At 38.4% G+C, this 18,823-nt stretch overlaps 1 protein-coding gene across 24 annotated transcripts in view; it reads left to right on the top strand.

Annotated features, from left to right (window-relative positions):
• ANKS1B (ankyrin repeat and sterile alpha motif domain containing 1B) overlaps positions 1 to 18,823 on the top strand; it is a 1,209,513-nt gene that overhangs the window by 765,545 nt on the left and 425,145 nt on the right. For 20 of the 24 annotated variants that reach the window (XM_089308838.1, XM_089308836.1, XM_089308835.1 and 17 more), the window contains one exon: positions 18,059 to 18,165. In XM_089308838.1, coding sequence (XP_089164964.1) covers positions 18,059 to 18,165 — 107 coding nt within the window. Of the gene's footprint in view, positions 1 to 17,341; positions 17,366 to 17,596; positions 17,648 to 17,668; positions 18,166 to 18,823 lie in introns of those variants that run through there. The other 4 variants (XM_089308844.1, XM_051846560.3, XM_089308843.1 and 1 more) reach the window with 4 other exon arrangements.

The raw sequence follows: 18,823 nt of genomic DNA, 5'->3' as shown, positions 1-18,823 counted from the left end.
ACCATAGGAACTGAAATTAAATGAGGGGGTAAATCCCCCCAGGAAAATTAGAGCTGTTATCAGAAGAAAAGGATGGTTATTCATAGGTGAATACAATTGCCCATGACAGATTTCTGGGTTTGGTTCTGAGTTGCAGAGAAAACAGAAGCAGCAAAAGCTCTTTTCCTACCCCCATGACTGCAAGTCATTATGAATCTCAATGCTCACTTTAAATTGGCTAATTATATGTTTATACCATGGGATAAAGATGTTTGGGTCTGTTAATTCAACAATTCTAACCCAGCTCTCTCTTTCTTTGTATTATAATTTTCAGCCAATGCCACCACATGAAATAGATTAAAATTTCCATGTTTGAAATTGCTGAGATTGTCTTAAGTATGAACATTACATATAGTTTTAAGGCTTAAATTATCTCAAAACTTATCCTACTTCTCCCAAAGATATTCTATGGTTTCTGGGAAAATGAAGCAGAACCAAGTGTTTGGCCCTGAATCTTCAGAATTTTACTAGAAAAAGATAATAAGAATTACCCTTGAGGTGAAAATGATTTGCAGGGTTTTTGTACAAATTATAGATTTATAAATTGACTTTATTACAAGAGTAAAAAAGTGTCTATCACAGAAGGTACTACCTTCCAATGAGATTTCAGAACAGTTACAATTATTAGTCTAAGGTGAATAAATGAATTCAGTGCCACATTTGTGTTCAAGTTTAATCATGATGCATCTGTTAAAGAGTGATGTGTGTTTGATCCAGAATTTCCTGATGAATTCTTTCAAAATCATGGATTTCGGGGGCTGCCAAAATGGTGCAGCGGGTTATGTTGATACTTGGGACTCTTCAGAGCACTGGGAATCAAGTTCTAGCTCTTCCACTTCCAAGCCAGCTTCCTGCTAATGCATCCTGTGAAGAAGCAATTTGATGGCTCAAGTGCTTGGGTCCCAGCCACCCAGAAAGGAGACAGGGCTAGAGTTCCAGTTTGGCCTGGCCCATTACTGGCTGGCTGGTGGTAGCATTTGGGGAATGACCCAGTAGATGGAAGATCAATTGATCTGTTTCTCCCTTTTTCTCTCTCTCTCCTTGCTCTCCCTTCTCTCTGTCACCCTGCCCTTCAAATAAATAGATAAAACTTTAAGAATTGTGGATTTTAGATAGTATTTGATTGTCTGAGAGAGGTGGTTGTTTAAAATTTGTTTTGGATTTAAGAGCCAGTTATTATTAATGATATTATATATATTATGTTTTATAGGTTAATTTTTATTATAGCTACTAATACTCATATATACCTAACATTGGCCATTACTCATATAGCTATATAGATTATTATTATTTTCACTATTTTTGCATATTATATACCAAGTACCATTCTGAACAATCTTCATGTATATCAATTTCTGTAATTTTCTTGATGGTCATTTTTTTTAAAAAAATTGCATTAATTTCTTTTCTATCAATTTGTAATGCATGCACAGAACACCTGGAATTTTAACACTGTCCTTCTAGCACTTGCCATGACTATCAAGCAAAATTGAACCCAGTGTCAACAAAGCCTTTTCTATTAAATAAAAAACACTCCATGTCTAATGTTTATTTTGAGGCATACATAGCTAACTAAGTTCCTTTGACAGGAAGTTCAACCAGCCATTGAACAAGGCTTACTTTGCAAGGTTCTAAGAGGTAGGATATTTGGATTTCCCTCTACATTTGAGTCTGTCCTCTAAAACATTAAGTTGGGTCATTTTTTTTTCTATTTGCTCTTTAATAGAGAAAGCTTGATAAGCCTCCTATGTCTCCCCACTTTGGGTTTCTTCCCTGTATTAGTCTGTTACAACTTCCAGGGAATATTTGTGTAACAAATATTTGATCCTATCTCACTCTTCTCAGCAATGAAATTTATGGCTCTTTTTCTTGGCACACAAGTCCCTTGATTGCCAGTCTCTTGCCTCCCTATCTTGCCCTATTTCCGCACACAGATTCCCTTCCTCACACATGCACATATAGCCTTTTCATTCCAACACCAACAAATCATTTTTAGTTACTCAAACATACCTTTGTACTTGCTGTTCCCTCTGCCTGGAATAATACCATCTTCTATTTGCAGTACCAACTCCTACTAAATCCTCAAGTCACAGATTAGATGGCCTTTTTTTGGTAAGCTCTCTATCCCAAACAAAATTAAACATCTTTCCCTGCCTTCTAAATTTTTTTAAAAAATTATTTTTCCTGGCCGGCGCTGCGGCTCACTAGGCTAATCCTCCACCTGCGGAGCCAGTACTCCAGGTTCTAGTCCTGGTTGGGGCACCGGTTCTGTCCCGGTAGCTCTTCTTCCAGTCCAGCTCTCTGCTCTGGCCTGGGAAGGCAGTGGAGGATGGCCCAAGTGCTTGGGCCCTGAACCCGCATGGGAGACCAGGAGGAAGCACCTGGCTCCTGGCTTCGGATCGGCATAGTGCACCGACCATAGCGGCCATTTGGAGGTGAACTAAACGGAAGGAAGACCTTTCTCTCTGTCTCTCTGTGTCACTGTCCACTCTGCCTGTCAGAAAAAAAAATTATTTTTCCTCTACTTGAAATGGAAGGAGGGAGGTAGGGAGGTAAGAAGGTAGGGAAGGAGGGAGAGAGAGGGGGAGGGAGAAAGAAGAGAGAGAGAGAGAGAGAGAGAGAGAGAGAGAGAGAGAGAGAATCTTTCATCAGTTGGTTCATTACCAAAATGGCTACAACAACCAGGGCTCAGCTAGGTAGGCCAAAGCCAAGAGCCTCAAACTCCATATTTGTTTCCCATGTGGGTTACGGGGTCTCAAGCACTTGGGCCATCATCTGATGCCTCCCAAAATGCATTAGCAGGAAAGTGAATCAGAAGCAGAGGTTCTCCCTTGGTAACCTATAAGATCCTTGATACGAGGGCAAGTTCCCTTTTCTCCTGGGCCTAACACAAATGCTGTCCCACACGAAATGCTCTAATCACCTCCTTCCTGATCAGGATTCATACATTCACCAGAAACCTTAAAAGAAGGGAAAACAAGAACAAAATCATTGGACTTCGTATTTTTTTCCGATCAGGTATGGCATCTCTCTCTCTACACACACACACACACACACACACACATCATTTTGTTGTCTGCCAGAGATTTTATCATCTTAGGCTTAAATTCCAATTTCTATTTTAGACCATACCCTAGTGTGTAACTTGTCAGATCTGTTTTGTAAAGGCTGGTGTTTCCTAAGTGCTCCGTGAAGTTTTTAGTTTAAAATAAAATGCAAGACCTTAGAGAAAATTGAATCTGAGTTGCTGACTTCTCTTAGTATTTAAACACCAAAGCATGAATGATCTTGGAACATTTTCCTACTTAAATCTTGGCTTTATGATGCAGAACTCTGGTGACCCACTGCATTCCACAATTTCTGGAATAGCCAACTCTTTCCCTCTTCTGTTGTCTGTCACCGCTGCTTTGTGTTTCTCTTTAGAGATCTGAGAAAAACAGTCCTTTATAAGTGGAAGAAGCATTTTTCTTAATGCATCATCTCCTTACCTGCTAATTTTCATTGTCATTTTTAAAATTAAATTAATAAAATTAAAATTTCTGGGGCCAGCACTCTAGCATAGTAAGCTAAGCCTCTGCCTGTGGCTCCTGCATCCCGGATGGGCACTGGTTCTTGTCCTGGATGCCCCTTTTTGGATACAACTCTCTGCTAATGGCCTGGGAAAGCAGTTAGAGGATGGTACAAGTGTTTGTGCCCCTGCACCCATGTGGGAGACCTGGAGTAAGCTCCTGGCTCCTGGCTTCAGATCTGCTCAGCTCTGGCCATTGCAGCCATTTGGGGAATGAACTGTAGATGGAAGACCTTTCTCTCTGTCTCTAACTCTTTCTGTCTGTAACTCTACCTCTCTAATAAATAAATAAAATCTTTGAAAAAAAGAAAAATATGAAAAAAATTAAGCACTTTCTAAAAAAGGTTTGTTGTATTTGTTTGAAAGGCAGAGTGACAGTAGAGACAGAGAGGGCCGGAGAGAGAGAGAGAGAGATCTTCCATTCACTAGTTCACTCCCCAAATGGTCACAAGTCACAGCTGAACCAGGCCTAAACCCGGAGTCTAGAATTCTATTTGGGTCTCCCCCGTCTATTATAGGGTCCTATGGACATGGGCCTTCCTCCACTGCCTCTGCAAGTCTGTTAGCAAGGGAGCTGGATTCAGAGTTGAGCAGCCTGGACTTAAACTGGTTTTCCGATATAGTGATGCTGGTGTCACAGGTTGTGGCTTAACCCACTGAACCACAATGCTGGCCCCCTCTTTTGTCATTTTTTTCAATTTATAATTTTCAGCTCAGAGGGCAGTCAGGATTAGAAAAATGAGATAACACTGCTTTCCAATTAAAAATATAATTGTTAGGAGCTTTCTTACACTATCCTACAGGCAGGAACACTGTTCACTCCTGGCTTCTCAGACTTGTGTTAAGAGGTAAAAAGATAGGAAAGCAAGCTGACATAGAGACCCTCACCTTAGCTGTTGATTGAATATTCAGTTTCTTTCTCCAAGGTCAGCATAGCCTTCTTAAGAAGTTTAATGTGTGTGTGTATGTGTTTTACAGTTTCTTCAAAAGTAAATACTCTTTATTTGAAATATATGTTAGAACAAATAACTTATCACCCTTTTTTAATTATGAAGCTGGGAATAAAAAAACATCATTTCTTGCCATACCTTAACCCTACTCTCTTTCTTTCCTCATTGTCTTTCAATGGATTGCAAAGGTCAGGCTGGTTGATGCCAAAGACTTGGCTATTGGTGCATATTAAATAAGACAGAGCCGCTAATGATATCCTGTGTTCAGGGATTCTGATCTCTTCACAGTACAATTAGCTTTTCTCTATTATTTTGCCAGACTGCTCACACTGTGCATTTTTCTCTGTTGGAAACAAAGAGAAACCGAGCAGGTAAAACCACTGTGATCCAGGACCAGCCTCCTTGGTTGAGGTACTGACTGAACAACACAAATGTATGTTCTCCCAGCAGTGAAGATAATGATATACCCTAGCCTTAGGACAGCTCTTCCTAAGTGACAGTGTGTTCTCACCTGTGTTATTTCTAGTTCAAATGAAAGCAAGGGATAGATGGGGTGGGATGTCCCCCTCACTCTACTGAAGAACAAGCAAGCCCCAGAATTTACCCATGCAGAATGGCACTTTTCCTATTGCTATGTTGTTTTTTTAAAGGGTAACTAATATTTAAATCGGAGAAAATAGCCAAGATTCAAATTGGGGGAATCTTGCTGGAGTGTCTGGACACTCACTCAATCCAGTACATGTAGAACATAACAAAGCCACGCTGTGCCCCCTCACACGGAGGCAGCTGTTCTCCCAAATGCACAGTGCAGGCACCTGTGCCTTGTAGAACGGCTGAGCACCCATGTGGAAGCAACACTAAAGCTAGAGTCGTTCAGAGCCACAGCCAAACCCTTTGTTAGTGTGGCATAAAAATCCCAAGGCATAGGATGTATCCTCTCACCTCTCATTCTTTTCTCATGGTGTTTCTCATTGCTTTTTGCCTTAGAAGTCAAGAATAATGAATGTAAGGAGAAGGGGGCAAGGGGAAGGAAAATAAACAAAAAACCTGAGAACCCCTTTTAAAACAACCCTGTGGGTATGTGTATCAGTGAGCATTCTCCTGCCTACAACAAGGCATTTCCCATCCTATGCATCTGCAACAGAGAAGCAGTGTGGATTAGTGGCTAAAATCTGAAGTCTCTGGAGCCAGGCTACTAGGGTTTGTATCTAACTGGGCAACTTTAGACACCTGGTAGCCTCTCTGTATCTTATTTTCCATCCCTTGAAAGGAGATGGTAACAATCATACTAATAATTCAGTGTCTTGTCATGAAAATAAAATGAGTAACCCAATACATGTAGAACATAACATAAAATATTCAATATATGTTTGCTATCATTTCACATAATGAAATGATATATATTTCAGCCTATTTGTGCTGCTCTACAACAAAGTATCTGAGACCTGGTAATTTTTGAAGAACAGAAATTTATTTTCTCACTGTTCTGGAGACTGGGAAGTACAAGATCAAATGCCACTTAGTAGTATCTGGTGAGGGCCTTCTTGGTGCATGCTCACATGATAGAAGACAACAAGGGCAAGAACTTCCTCACATGGCAAGATAGCATGCGAGAGCAAATCCATGCCCACCAGCCCTTTCTGTAGTCACATCAGCTCATTCAGGAAGGCAGAGCCCTCATTACCTAAACACCTCCCCAAAAGGCTGCCTTCCAACACTGATGCACTAGGGGATTAACTTTGCAACATGTGAATTGTAGGAGACATGTTCAGGTCCTCATACATATATAAAAGCCCTGACACAAAATAGATGTTCAATAACTATTATCTCCCTTTTGCTATATGGCTTCAATCACTGGAAAGAGTCACATTAGTTGAAAAGTATGTGCCATGTATCATTCACCTTGACTCTGGTATAGACAGATATTGACTACATTTTTGAGGGGTTAGTCCGTTTCTTTTTTTAATTCCTCTGCAAAGGCTCTCCCCTACCCTATTTAACAGAGATGATTTCTGCTGCCTCTGCCAAATAATTTGCTCACTTTAAATGTTTCTTCAGAATTTTACCGTGTAATACCTAATGAAGCAGTTATTACCTGTTTGCAGGGAAATGTCTTTTCTATTTTATGTCTTTTTTTTTTTAATAATCACAAAAAGAAATCCTTTTTCTCTGTTTTAATTCCTGTTGTCTCGAGTGACATTTTTCCAAGGGATAACTAGTTTCTCCACTAGGCTATAAAATAGCACAAGTGGAAGGATATTCAAAGCTATCTCCCCCCACTGCTTAGCAAAATGCTTGGAATAAAAAGCAATTTATAAATATTTGTTGAAGAAATCAGTGAATGCTGAAGAACTAAAAAAGAACCAAACATATCTCCCTCCCTCAATTAACTAGAATCTGATTAAGAAACCTCTGAAGATGACCAGAACGTTAGTTGCCTTCTACTTTTGAAAGAGAAAATTAATTTTCAATATCATGGTTTATTTTAAAACAGTTTTCAGGCTATGTCCTGGAGTCTGAACATATTCATCTCAATCCCCCAGACCTTCAATTGCCATGCAGTATATAAAAGTACTTCAGAAAGTTTGTGGAAAAGTAGAATTAAACAATAAGTCTATTTTGCTGTAAAGAATTTTGAAATCCATTCATAACCTTGTTTATCATATGCATTTTCCATGAACTTTTTGAGAACTCCTCATAAAGACTGATGTTAAGAACATGTCAAGAATTAGGGTAGCATTTCTCCCCCACTGTCACAATGGCATTACAATATACAGCAGGATATCGGCCTTTGAACACAATACTCCCTCTCCATATGCAAGTCTGTTCAAACTTCACCTTTTCAAAGAGGCATTTCCCAATTATTATCTCTAAAGTAAGTCATTTGCCTTTCCCATCATTCCCTGTTTCCTTTTCCCACTCTATTGTTTAAAACTTTTATTAAAGATTTTCTTTATTTGAGAGGCAGAGTTACAGACAGAGAGAGTTAGAGACAGAGAGAAAGGTCTTCCATCCGCTGGTTCATTCCCCAAATGGCTGCAATGGCCGGAGCTGCGCCAATTTGAAGCCAGGAGCCAGGTGCTTCCTCCTGGTCCCCCATGTGGGTGCAGGGGACCAAGCACTTGGGCCATCTTCCACTGCCTTCCCAGGCCACAGCAGAGAGCTGGACTAGAAGAGGAACAACCGGGACTAGAACCGGCAACCATATGGGATGCTGGTGCCACAGGAGGAGGATTAACCTACTGCGCCTCAGCACTGGCCCCTATTGTTTAAAACCATGTTTGTTCAGGTATAGCTGACCTATAGTAAATTGCACATATTTATGTCTTTCAAATGTATATACTCATGCAATCATCACCATAATCCAGAAAATAAACCCACTCTTCACTTGCAGAACTTTCCTCTTGCCCGTATATAATTCCTCCAGCCTCTCCCTCCCAACCCCAGGGTATAATTAATTTGACATTCCTGCAGAGGTTGCATGTATTAATTGCCCACCTTTAATCTGATGAGTCATATCCCATTGTAGAGATATACAAATTTGTTAATGTGTTCATCTGTTGGTGGACAGTTAAGCTGTTACCAGTTGTTTACTATTATAACAAAAGCTGTTATAAATACTCCTATGCAAGTCATAAGGCATATGCTTTCAATTCTCTTGGGTAAGTAGCCAGCAGTAGAATTATAGAATGGATATGCCACATGGTGTGGTGTGTGTGTGTGTGTGTAATATACATATTTATATATTTTTTTAAAAAATTTCAAGCTGTTTTTCAAAGTGGTTATACCATTTTAGATTGCAACCAGCAGTATTTGAGAATCTCAATTGATCCACATAATTGTCACTTAATTCATATAATTGTCAACACTTGTTATGGCCAGCTTTTTATTTTTTTCTTAAATTGTTTTTGTAAAAAACTTTATTGATATATATGTTTATACATTTTATGTGGTATGGTACAATATTTCAACATATATACACAGTGTAAATCAATCAAGCCAAACAACCAACTCCTCCATGATCTTTTCTTTGTGTTTGGAGCGTATAAGCTCCTCTCTTTCAGTTCTTTATACAGTATGTAATATGTTGTTGGAACTGCTCTGTGCTACGGAATACTAGAACTTGTTGTTTCTAGCTGACTCTGTTTTGGTAGCTATTATCCTACCTCTCTCTGGCTCCCCAATCTCTCCCTTCCTAACTGCTAGTAATCACATTTTAAGTTTAGATCAACTTATTTTTTAATCTCCCATATATGAAAGGAAACATGTGATATCCGTCTTTCTGTGACTGGCTTATTTCACTAAACATGAAAATCTCCAATTCCAAACATTTTGCTGCAAATATCATGTTTAATTCTTTTGTACTAGTAATATTCCACTGTGTATGTATGCCACATTTTCTTTATCCATTCACCAATTTAATTCTATTCCCTATCTTGGCTATTGTGAATAGTGATATGAAGAACATAGTTGTCAAATATTCCTTTCAGAAGCTGATTTAATTTCCTTCAAATACCTACTTAGCAGTGAAATAGCTGGGTCACATGGTAGTTCTATTTTTAATTTCTTGAGGAACCTCCATACTGTTTTCTATAATGGCTCTACTAATTTGCATTCCTACCAACTGTGTATATCTGCATCCTGGGCAGCATTTGTTATTTTTTATCTTTTTGATAATATCCCTTCTAACTGGTATAAGAAAATATACCATTGCGGCTTTGATATGCATTTTCCTGATGGCTAGTTATACTGAGCATTTATAGTCAGGCTTTAATTATTCAAGTAAATGGTATAATATTATGCTGTGTAGTTACGTTTTCCTATTAACTAAAGCTGCTGAGACTCCTTATCAAGTGTTTATTTGACATCCATGTTTCTCTTCTGGTAAAATGTTTGTCCAACTCTTGTCCATTTCTAAAAATTGATTTGTTTCTTTATTGATTTTGAGAGTTTTTTTAGGCACAAATTTGTTAATAATATGGTTTATAAATGTTCCAGTCATTGGTTTGTCTTTTCATTCTCTTAAAAGTGCCTTTCAAAGAGCAGAATTTTAGGAGTGGCCATCTGGTACAGTGGTTAAGATCTCACTTCGGGGGCTGGCACTGTGGCATAGTGGGTAAAGCCGCCGCTCCACTTCCGATCCAGCTCTCTACTATGGCCTGTGAAAGCAGTAGAAGATTGCCCAAGTCCTTGGACCCCTTTACAAATGTGGGAGACCTGTAAGAAACTCCTGGCTCCTGCCTTCAGATCAGCACAGCTCTGGCCATCGTGGCCATCTGGGAAGTGAGCCAGCAGATGGAAGACCTCTCTCTCTCTGCCTCTCCTTCTCTCTGTGTGTAACACTGACTTTCAATAAATAAATAAAATCTTAAAAAAAAAAATCTCACTTGGACTGCCCAGATCCCACATCAGAGTGAATTTAACTCCTGGCTCCAGTCCCAAGACCAGCTTCCTGCTAATGTGAACCCTGGGAGACAGCAAGTGATGCCTAAAGTAGTTGGATTTATTCCAGTCAACTGGGAGACCTAGATGAGGTTCCTAGCACCTGGCTTCAATTTAGCCCAGCCCTGGTTATTGTGGTCATTTCAGGAGTGAACCAACAGATGGAAGATTCATATTCTCTCTCTCTCTCTCCCTTTCAAAAAAATTATAACTAATTTTTAAAAAGCAGAATTTAAGCATTTTGATGAACTTTCATCAGTTTTCCTTTTATTGTTGTGCCTCTGATACCTAACCCAAGTTCAAGATTTTCCCTAAATTTTCTCCTGGAAGTTTTATAATTTTAGATTTTATATTTAGGTCTTGATGCATTTGAGCTAATTTTTGTATATCATATAATTTATGGATTGAAAATTTCTTGCATGTGGATCTCTAGTTGTTCCAGCATAATTCATTGAAAAGTATCTCTTTTCTCTATAGAATCATAATTTCATCTTTGTCAAAAATCAATTGGTCTTCTGTGAGTCAATCTATTCCTAAGTCATCTAGTTTGTCTATCCTAACATCAGTAACCCATTGTCTTGGTGACTGTGGCTTTATAATAAATATTGAAGTCAAGTAGTACACATTCTCTAATTTTGTTCTTTTTTTCCAAAGTTAATTTGGATACTCTGGGTTCTTTGCATTTCAGATGAAATTGCAAATTTCTACCAAGTATGGCACCTGTTATAATTCTGGTTATAATTATATTGACTCTATAGATACATTTTGAAGGAACTGACTGTTCACAGTGGTGTCTCCTAATCCTCAAACATGATGTATCTTTCCATTTACTTAGGTCCTATAGGACTTCTCCCCACAATGTTTTGTTATTTTAAGTGTACAGGTGCAATATATAGTTTCTTTTTTTTAAAGTTTTTTTTTTATTTATTTGAAAGGCACATTAGCAGGGAGCTGGATTGAAACTGGGAAAGTCAGACTCAAACCAGCACCCATATGAAATGTCAGAACTGCAAGGGGCAGCTTTACCTGCTGTGCAACATCCCTGGCCCCACAGTATATGTATTAGCAGATTCATTCCTTAGAGTTTTATGTTTTTGGTCATATAAATTATACTAATCTTTATTTTTTAAGTTCCAGTTGTTTGTTGTTAGCATAGAGAAATACACTTAATTTTTATATGTTGATCCTGTATCTTGTAAACGTACTAAGACAGACTTATTCTATAGGTCTCATAAGTTTTTATTCGTAGAAAATCATGTCTGGAAGGGTGTTTGGCACTTCTGACACTTGGAACATCCACATTCCGTATCAATGTGAGTTCCTGGAACCTGACTTCTGTCTGACCCAGTGCTAGCAATTGCAAGCATTTGTGGGGGGGAGGGGTGAACCAGAACATGAGATATATTTCTCTCTCTCTCTCTCTCTCTCTCTCTGACTTTCAAATAAATAAGCAAATGAATACATAACTTTTTGTAAAGAAAATCATGTCACATATGACTAGAAATGCCTTTTCCTCTGCCTTTCAAATATGAATACATCTTATGTTACTTCTTCTTCATGACTTACTGTGCTGGCTAGAACCTTCACTACAATGTTGGTCATAGTATATTATATTCCCTTGTAAATATAGTTGGAGACTATTTGCCAAAATTACATTGGTATATATTGTTTTCTTTTCTCATAAAGTCTTTGCGTAATATTTTGGTGTCAAAGTAATGTTGGCCTCAGAATGAGTTGGCATATATGCTCCTCTCTTCAATTCTGGAAGAGCTTGTGTAGAATTCTTTGATATATATTTGGTAGAATTCACCACTGAAGCTATCAAGACCTACAGTTTTCTTTATGGAGAGATTTACACTACAAATACAATTGTGTTCATACATATAGAGCTATATTTAGCTATGAACTTCTCCATACAGTTTTGGTAGCTTGTTTCTTTTTAATGAATTTATCTATTTCATCTGAGTTACTGAATTTACTGGCATAAAATCATTCCATTCTACTGATCATCTCAAAAAATGGCTTTTGGCCTTATTTATTTCTCTCTATTGATTTCTGCTTTCCATTCATTGACTATCTTTATTTCCTTCCACTTAATTTTGGTTTTATATTTTCCTTCTTTTTCTCTTTTCATAAGGAGGATGCTGAAGTTGTTGATTTGAAATTCTATTTCTAATGCAGGCATTTAGTGCTATGAATTTCTGTGTAAGTACTACTTTAGCTGTACTTCACAAATTTTGATATACTATGTTTTTATTTTCATTCACTTAATTTTTTATTTTTTATTTTTATTTTTTTGACAGGCAGAGTGGACAGTGAGAGAGAGAGACAGAGAGAAAGGTCTTCCTTTGCCGTTGGTTCACCCTCCAATGGCCGCCGCGGCCGGCGCCCTGTGGCCAGCTACCGCGCTGATACAATGGCAGGAACCAGGTACTTATCCTGGTCTCCCATGGGGTGCTGGGCCCAAGTACTTGGGCCGTCTTCCACTGTACTCCCTGGCCACAGCGGAGAGCTGGCCTGGAAGAGAGGCAACCGGGACAGAATCCAGCGCCCCGACCGGGACTAGAACCCGGTGTGCCGGCGCCACAAGGCAGAGGATTAGCCTAGTGAGTCGCAGCACCGGCTATTTTCATTCACTTAAAATATTTTCTAAATATATGAAAATATTCTAACAAAACTACAAACAAATGAAAACAGAAATCTCAAGATGAGGGTTTTTTATGAATATATGAAACAGTGGTGAGCAGTGAATTTTTATGATAATTAAATCCAAATTGAAATGAATACCCCAACTAGGAATATGAAATACAAATAAGTAATGATCAGTTACATAGGTGAGAGATACTATAAGGAAGTTATAATACTAGATTATAACAAAATTTACTCATTAATTACCAGCATAACTTAGAAACTGGTTAAGAATAAGGCAAGTGGGAAAAGGAGAAGCATTCTACAGGTCACACAAGATTATAGGGAAGGGAGAATGGGGAAGAGAAGATATTCTGAAGGTCTAATTTCACTAGAGTAGGAGGGACACAAAATTTCTTAGAGCGTATTATACACTGCTTATGGGCATGTAAAATGGTACAACCACTGTGGAGAGAACGCATGGTAAAACAACCCATAGCACACGCATGCCACAGAATACTCCTATTCAACAATAAAAAGGAATAACCTATTGATACACTGAACAATTTGTGTGAATTTCAGGGGAATTATGCTGATGGAAAAAGACAGCCCCCAAAGGTTACATACTGAGTGATTCCATTCATGTAACATTATAGAAATGACAAAATGATAGAGATGGAGAACAGATCAGACGTAACAGGGAATAAGCAATGGAAAAAAGAAGGAGGTGGCCATGTCTATAAAAAGGGACTATGGGTGCTATCTGTGTTTCAACTGTAGTGATGGTCAAAGGATTTCGAATGTGATAAAATTAAATAGAATTAAATGTACATATGGACGGCACCGTGGCTCACTAGGCTAATCCTCTGCCTTGTGGCGCCGGCACACCGGGTTCTAGTCCTGGTCGGGGCGCTGGATTCTGTCCTGGTTGCCCCTCTTCCAGGCCAGCTCTCTGCTGTGGCCAGGGAGTGCAGTGGAGGATGGCCCAAGTGCTTGGGCCCTGCACCCCATGGGAGACCAGGATAAGTACCTGGCTCCTGCTTCAGATCAGCGCGGTGCGCAGGCCATAGTGCACCGGCCACAGCGGCCATTGGAGGGTGAACCAACGGCAAAGGAAGACCTTTCTCTCTGTCTCTCTCTCTCACTGTCCACTCTGCCTGTCAAAAAAAATTTTACATACATACTCATACACATTAGAGTGCATGTAAAATAGGGGAAATCTAAATATCAGATCAATGGATTTTTATCAGTGCCACTGACCAGGTTGTGTTATCCGTCTATAGTTGTACAAGGTGGTATCACTGGAAAAAATGGGTGAACTATATACATAAACTCTCTCTGTGTCTTATTTCTCATAATTAGAAGTGACTCGACAGTTATCTCAAATTAAAAAAAAATTAGATAAATGGTCTAGAGATATCAGGCAAAGAACTGAAAACTACAATATATCCATGTTATGGATTATTATGCAGTTATTTTAATATTACTTTTGAATTATTTATAAAAGTTAAAAATAACTAATAATAAATTAGAGTTTATTATTTTCTTAGTAGACTTTCCATAAGGTGTTGTTGAGTGAGACAAGTAAGGTTCAGAAAGTCTACTTTCTTGAGTAGTGTTAACTTCAGGTTGAATAATTTCCTACTGAATAATATGCTGCAGTGCCTTAAGAATTATAAGATTCCAATAAAGTATTTTAAGAAAAGTGAGAAATATTTTTAAGCATAATATTAAAGTAAAAAAAGAGATTTTTCTGACCTGAATCAGGATCCTTTTAGAGGTTTGACTCTTGAGAAAATACTTTAACAGAACCACAAACACCAGTCAGGGTCTCTGTTTTCTTCCTCCTTCTCCCTCACCACCCACCTCTACTCCTTCCTTTCTCAGCTCACTTTCCTCCTGCTTTATATTTACCAGAGAACTATTGAGTAAAACTGAAAGATTGAATAATTAGGATAAAATTCAAGCACTCTCTCTATGGATTTGTAAAGTGTTCAATAACCAGTATTTTTACCAAGCTATGTTTTTATACAACAATTGGAACCTTGAAATACCCTTGCCTCATTATATTCATTAAGAAACAAAACTTCAGGAAAGCCATTTCCCATGTTATTCATTCATTTAACAAAGATGATTTAATACCTAGAAGTTGTATGATGCTCTACTTGGGCATGCTGTCACTGGTTGGCATTTCCAGTTAAATGATAGGATTTTTGGAGCTGGCCATCAGCATGTACCTTGCCAAGCCACAATGTTACTGCCATATTCACTCAAATTTTGTGTAGCTTATTCACCTACTCATAGCTTGGAGACTGGAAGGAACCTTGTAGATGTGATTGTAGAAGTTACAGTTGAGACTTAGCTTTAACTCTGCCTTGCTTCAGCTTTTAGAGCTGGCCAGAGACAAATAGACTCTTGTTTTCAGTTTCTCATGCAGGTAACGTTGAGAAGCTAAGATCCATTAAAATTGACTCAAAAACTGCTATAAACTCCTTGATATTCTTAAAAGATCTAGAACCAATCAGAAATAAATTATAGTTAAGTACAATACAATCCACTCACAAAGAAGATGAGACAGGATGATGAGCAAAAATCCAGACCTGAAAATTCTATTAAAAAAAAGTCTTCTTATTGTTTACAGACCTTGTCTATACTCATGAGGAGCAGGGATCTTTTTACTTACTACTTGTTGAATTCTTTATTTAGTGAGGGATTATAAAGTAAATTAAAAGTATGTCATCACAAAAATTAAAAGAAAAGTAAGAAAGGAAGAAAGAGGGAGAGTGGGAAAGAGGAAGAGAAAGAGAAAAGGTGGAAAGTATCATGTTCTGTAAACTGTATATATGAAATGCATGAAACCCATTCTCTCTATATAAATAAGTAAATAAGAGATTTCAGAGACTTGGGATGGTGTTAAAACATATAAAAAATTTAATATAGAAGGACTTGATGTAGCTTGATTGTGAAATGAATAATTTTGTTTAGCAGGTAGTTGCTGAATCCTTACTATGTGCAATATCATTAAGACATGTCCCCCACTAACAAGAAATATCATCATATGCAAATAAAAACTAATGTAATACAGAAAATATTTATGATAATATAGGGTCTAAATGTCATTTAAGATAAAGGAAGAGGATTTATTCTTGTTTGGGAGGAATTAAAGAGATTTCATAAAGGAAAAATAGCATCTGACCCAAAAGCAACAAATGGAAAAAAATAAGGGGACATAAGATAACCAAGCAATGCACATTCTAGGCTATATTTGGAGACCAGCAAATAATCCCACCTGGCAGGAGCACTGGGGAAGGGGAAATATGTTGGATGGTTGGCAGCCAGTCATGAAGACCCCAAAATATCATCAAAGGACTGAGTTTATTTTGAAACCAACAGAAAGCCATGAAAGAATTTTGAAAGAGAAAGTAATAATGAAAAGTTTATGTCAGAGAGATTATTCTGATACCATGTATAAAACAGATTTTTAAAATGTCAGAGGTAGGAAGACACATATAGAAGCCATTGTTGTGTTACACAAGGTGGGCCTGAACTAAGACAGAAAAATCTAAGTAAATGGCAGTTCCAGAAACATCAAACAAGAAGTAGAGTCAATGATGTGGGTGACACTATGATGAGAGATGACTGGAATTTGGAAACTGTTGTCAGCAGTGCACTAGGGGCCCAGGTGTTCTGAGGTCTAATGTTTATGTGTCAGGAAGATTGACAATGTCCTCAAAAAGAGAAAGGAAACAGACAAAGATGAGGTTTGAAGAAAGAAGAAAAGCAATGTTTCATTTATTCAATAAGTGTCTGGTGGGCATTTACATGTGCCAGGCATTGTTCTGGGGGTAAATGAGAGAATTAGCTTTAATTCCTGAAGCACTTTGTGGGGAAGAGGCACTGTTTCCAATCTATGTGACTCCAAAGGCAGAGCTGGAAGAAATGAGTAGGAGTAAAGTAGGAAGTAAAATATCTTTCGAATAAATGGAAGATTCTTCATAAGTGGTGAGAGCTCTGTTCCAGGCAGCACTGGAGCGCAGAGGTTGAATGGTATTAAGAACATTAGAACAAGGGGATTCCTCCATAGGGAAGTTAGACTAAGCTTTTTGTGAGTTCTCTCCAATCTTAAGAGTCTATTCTTTCCAATGATCTGGTCCTCTGAGTTCTATTATTAACCCCTGGTTTTTCCCAGTTATTAAATAAATTATGCGATCTGTTTGCCATTCAGTAAAACTAACACATTTACATCTGTTATTCTTGAATTATTTTTGGTTAGAGCGCTTGTTCTTTATTTAAAATTTTTTATCCAGCAAATTTACCTTTCTAGTTATTTTAGAATAGTAACCCCTGGTAGATTAGGTTATAAATATCAGAGGGGAACAGGGTTTCTTATGACTAATAATATTTTTTGTTTGGAAGAAGCCCTAGCAAATGAAAAATGAATTATCTTGACTAAGATTGCACTGCAGTTTCTGTGTCTTGCTGTAATTCAAAAAGGGAGAAAAAAAATCTTAGAGAGGTTCATTTTGATACAGCATGGTAAAGAAATGGAACAAATATTCTCCAAACACTGTAAGCTTTAGATCAGAAACATTTATCTGTACTGCATTTTTTAAAAGAAGAAAAGGCAAGAAAGGAAAGCAAAAAAAGGAACCCGGAGTGAGCTCTGTTATAAGCCATAGTTCAAGCTTTGCATTTCCTGGTGTCTTTTGAAACGTAAAATTCCACAACAAATAGCTGGGTAACGTATAACCAGTATGAAGATTCAATTCAGATTTAAGCACTTTGGTTTGCTTTTGAGTCTTGCTATTTTCTGCATTTGTTTTGACTGCTCTCATCATTCAAGATTGACGCTTGGATGGGTGTGTAGGAGGAAGCAGCAGCAGCAGGCTTACAGCTTGCAGACAAAAAAATCTGCCTTATCTGATGGCTATTATTGAAAATGCGAGGTGTAGCCTGGGCTGGGTAATGAAGGGGAGCGAGCGAGGGGGAGCAAGGAGCATGGAGCTGCATACTGATGAGTGTAGGAGTACTTGATAAAAAGAATTCTGGCTGCTGGCCGTGCATTGCTCATTGTGGAGTACTCCAACAATCACATAGAACGCAGACCAGCCTAAGCTGACAGCTTGATATGCCTTCTTCTGCTGCCTGGTTTTGGGGGCTGTGTGACGTACTGGTCGGTAGTAAAGATTAATATGTAAGAAATGTGGAGCTAGGATCAAGTCATACTCCACAGCCTGCCTGGCAAACTATGTTTTACTTCTGACTTTGCTGTCTCGCTGAGAACATTAATCTGTCAAGCTGGCGGGCTCCTTTGATAGCAACTTTCCCAGGAGCATGATGTGGCAATGCCACCTCTCAGCCCAGGACTACCGCTATTACCCCGTGGACGGCTACTCCCTGCTTAAACGCTTCCCTCTTCATCCTCTTACAGGACCCAGATGCCCTGTCCAAACAGTGGGACAATGGTTGGAAAGCATTGGGCTACCTCAGTACGAGAACCACCTGATGGCTAATGGATTTGACAATGTGCAGTTTATGGTAAGACGCTCTCTGTGTCCACGGAGCTGCCTTTTGTCTGTCTTTGCTTCTTATGTGTCTTACACGGCTCAGAGGCAGCCTGATTTGCACCGAGATCGGTCAGTTTTTTATATGTAACTGCATCAGAAAATCGGATGCCCTGAGGGCTGAACTTACTGTGTACATATAGACACTTGCTGAAAAATGAGGTCTGTCTGCATCCATATACATGTGTGTTATATGAATGAACCAGTGAGAGTACTATTTATAGGCAGTGAAAGAAGATGAACATTTATATTCTCTGTCATTCTTTGTGTAATTTTTTTTATAAATTTGTAATCTTAGAATACCCAGTTAGGTTTTATCACTCTTCAGCTGATTCTAGATGCCTGAAACATTATTTCACTCGAGCATCAGCATCCCGTGATTAATTAGACAATTTGTTATGTTGATGATGTGAAGATCATTTTTTTTTCCTTATAATTGTTCAATAAGCAGTTTCAGTCATGAGGCTGACCTTCAGTTCATTAGCAAACTGCTTCAGATGGTCAGTTATGGAGAGCATTCACTTACTTACATATGCCGATTGAAAAGCAATGAAGTATTGTTTATTACCTTGGGTGGAAAACAACACTATGGTCAATTAGCTGCCAGTGTTTAGAAAGCGCGGTTGATGGAC

Source organism: Oryctolagus cuniculus, chromosome 11 (genome assembly GCF_051225735.1).
Source record: "Oryctolagus cuniculus isolate XC-2025 breed Fujian yellow rabbit chromosome 11, ASM5122573v1, whole genome shotgun sequence".
NCBI classification, from domain to species: domain Eukaryota; kingdom Metazoa; phylum Chordata; class Mammalia; order Lagomorpha; family Leporidae; genus Oryctolagus; species Oryctolagus cuniculus.
The sequence above is the reverse complement of the archived record's forward strand: the minus strand, read 5'-3'. Positions and strand labels throughout refer to the sequence as shown.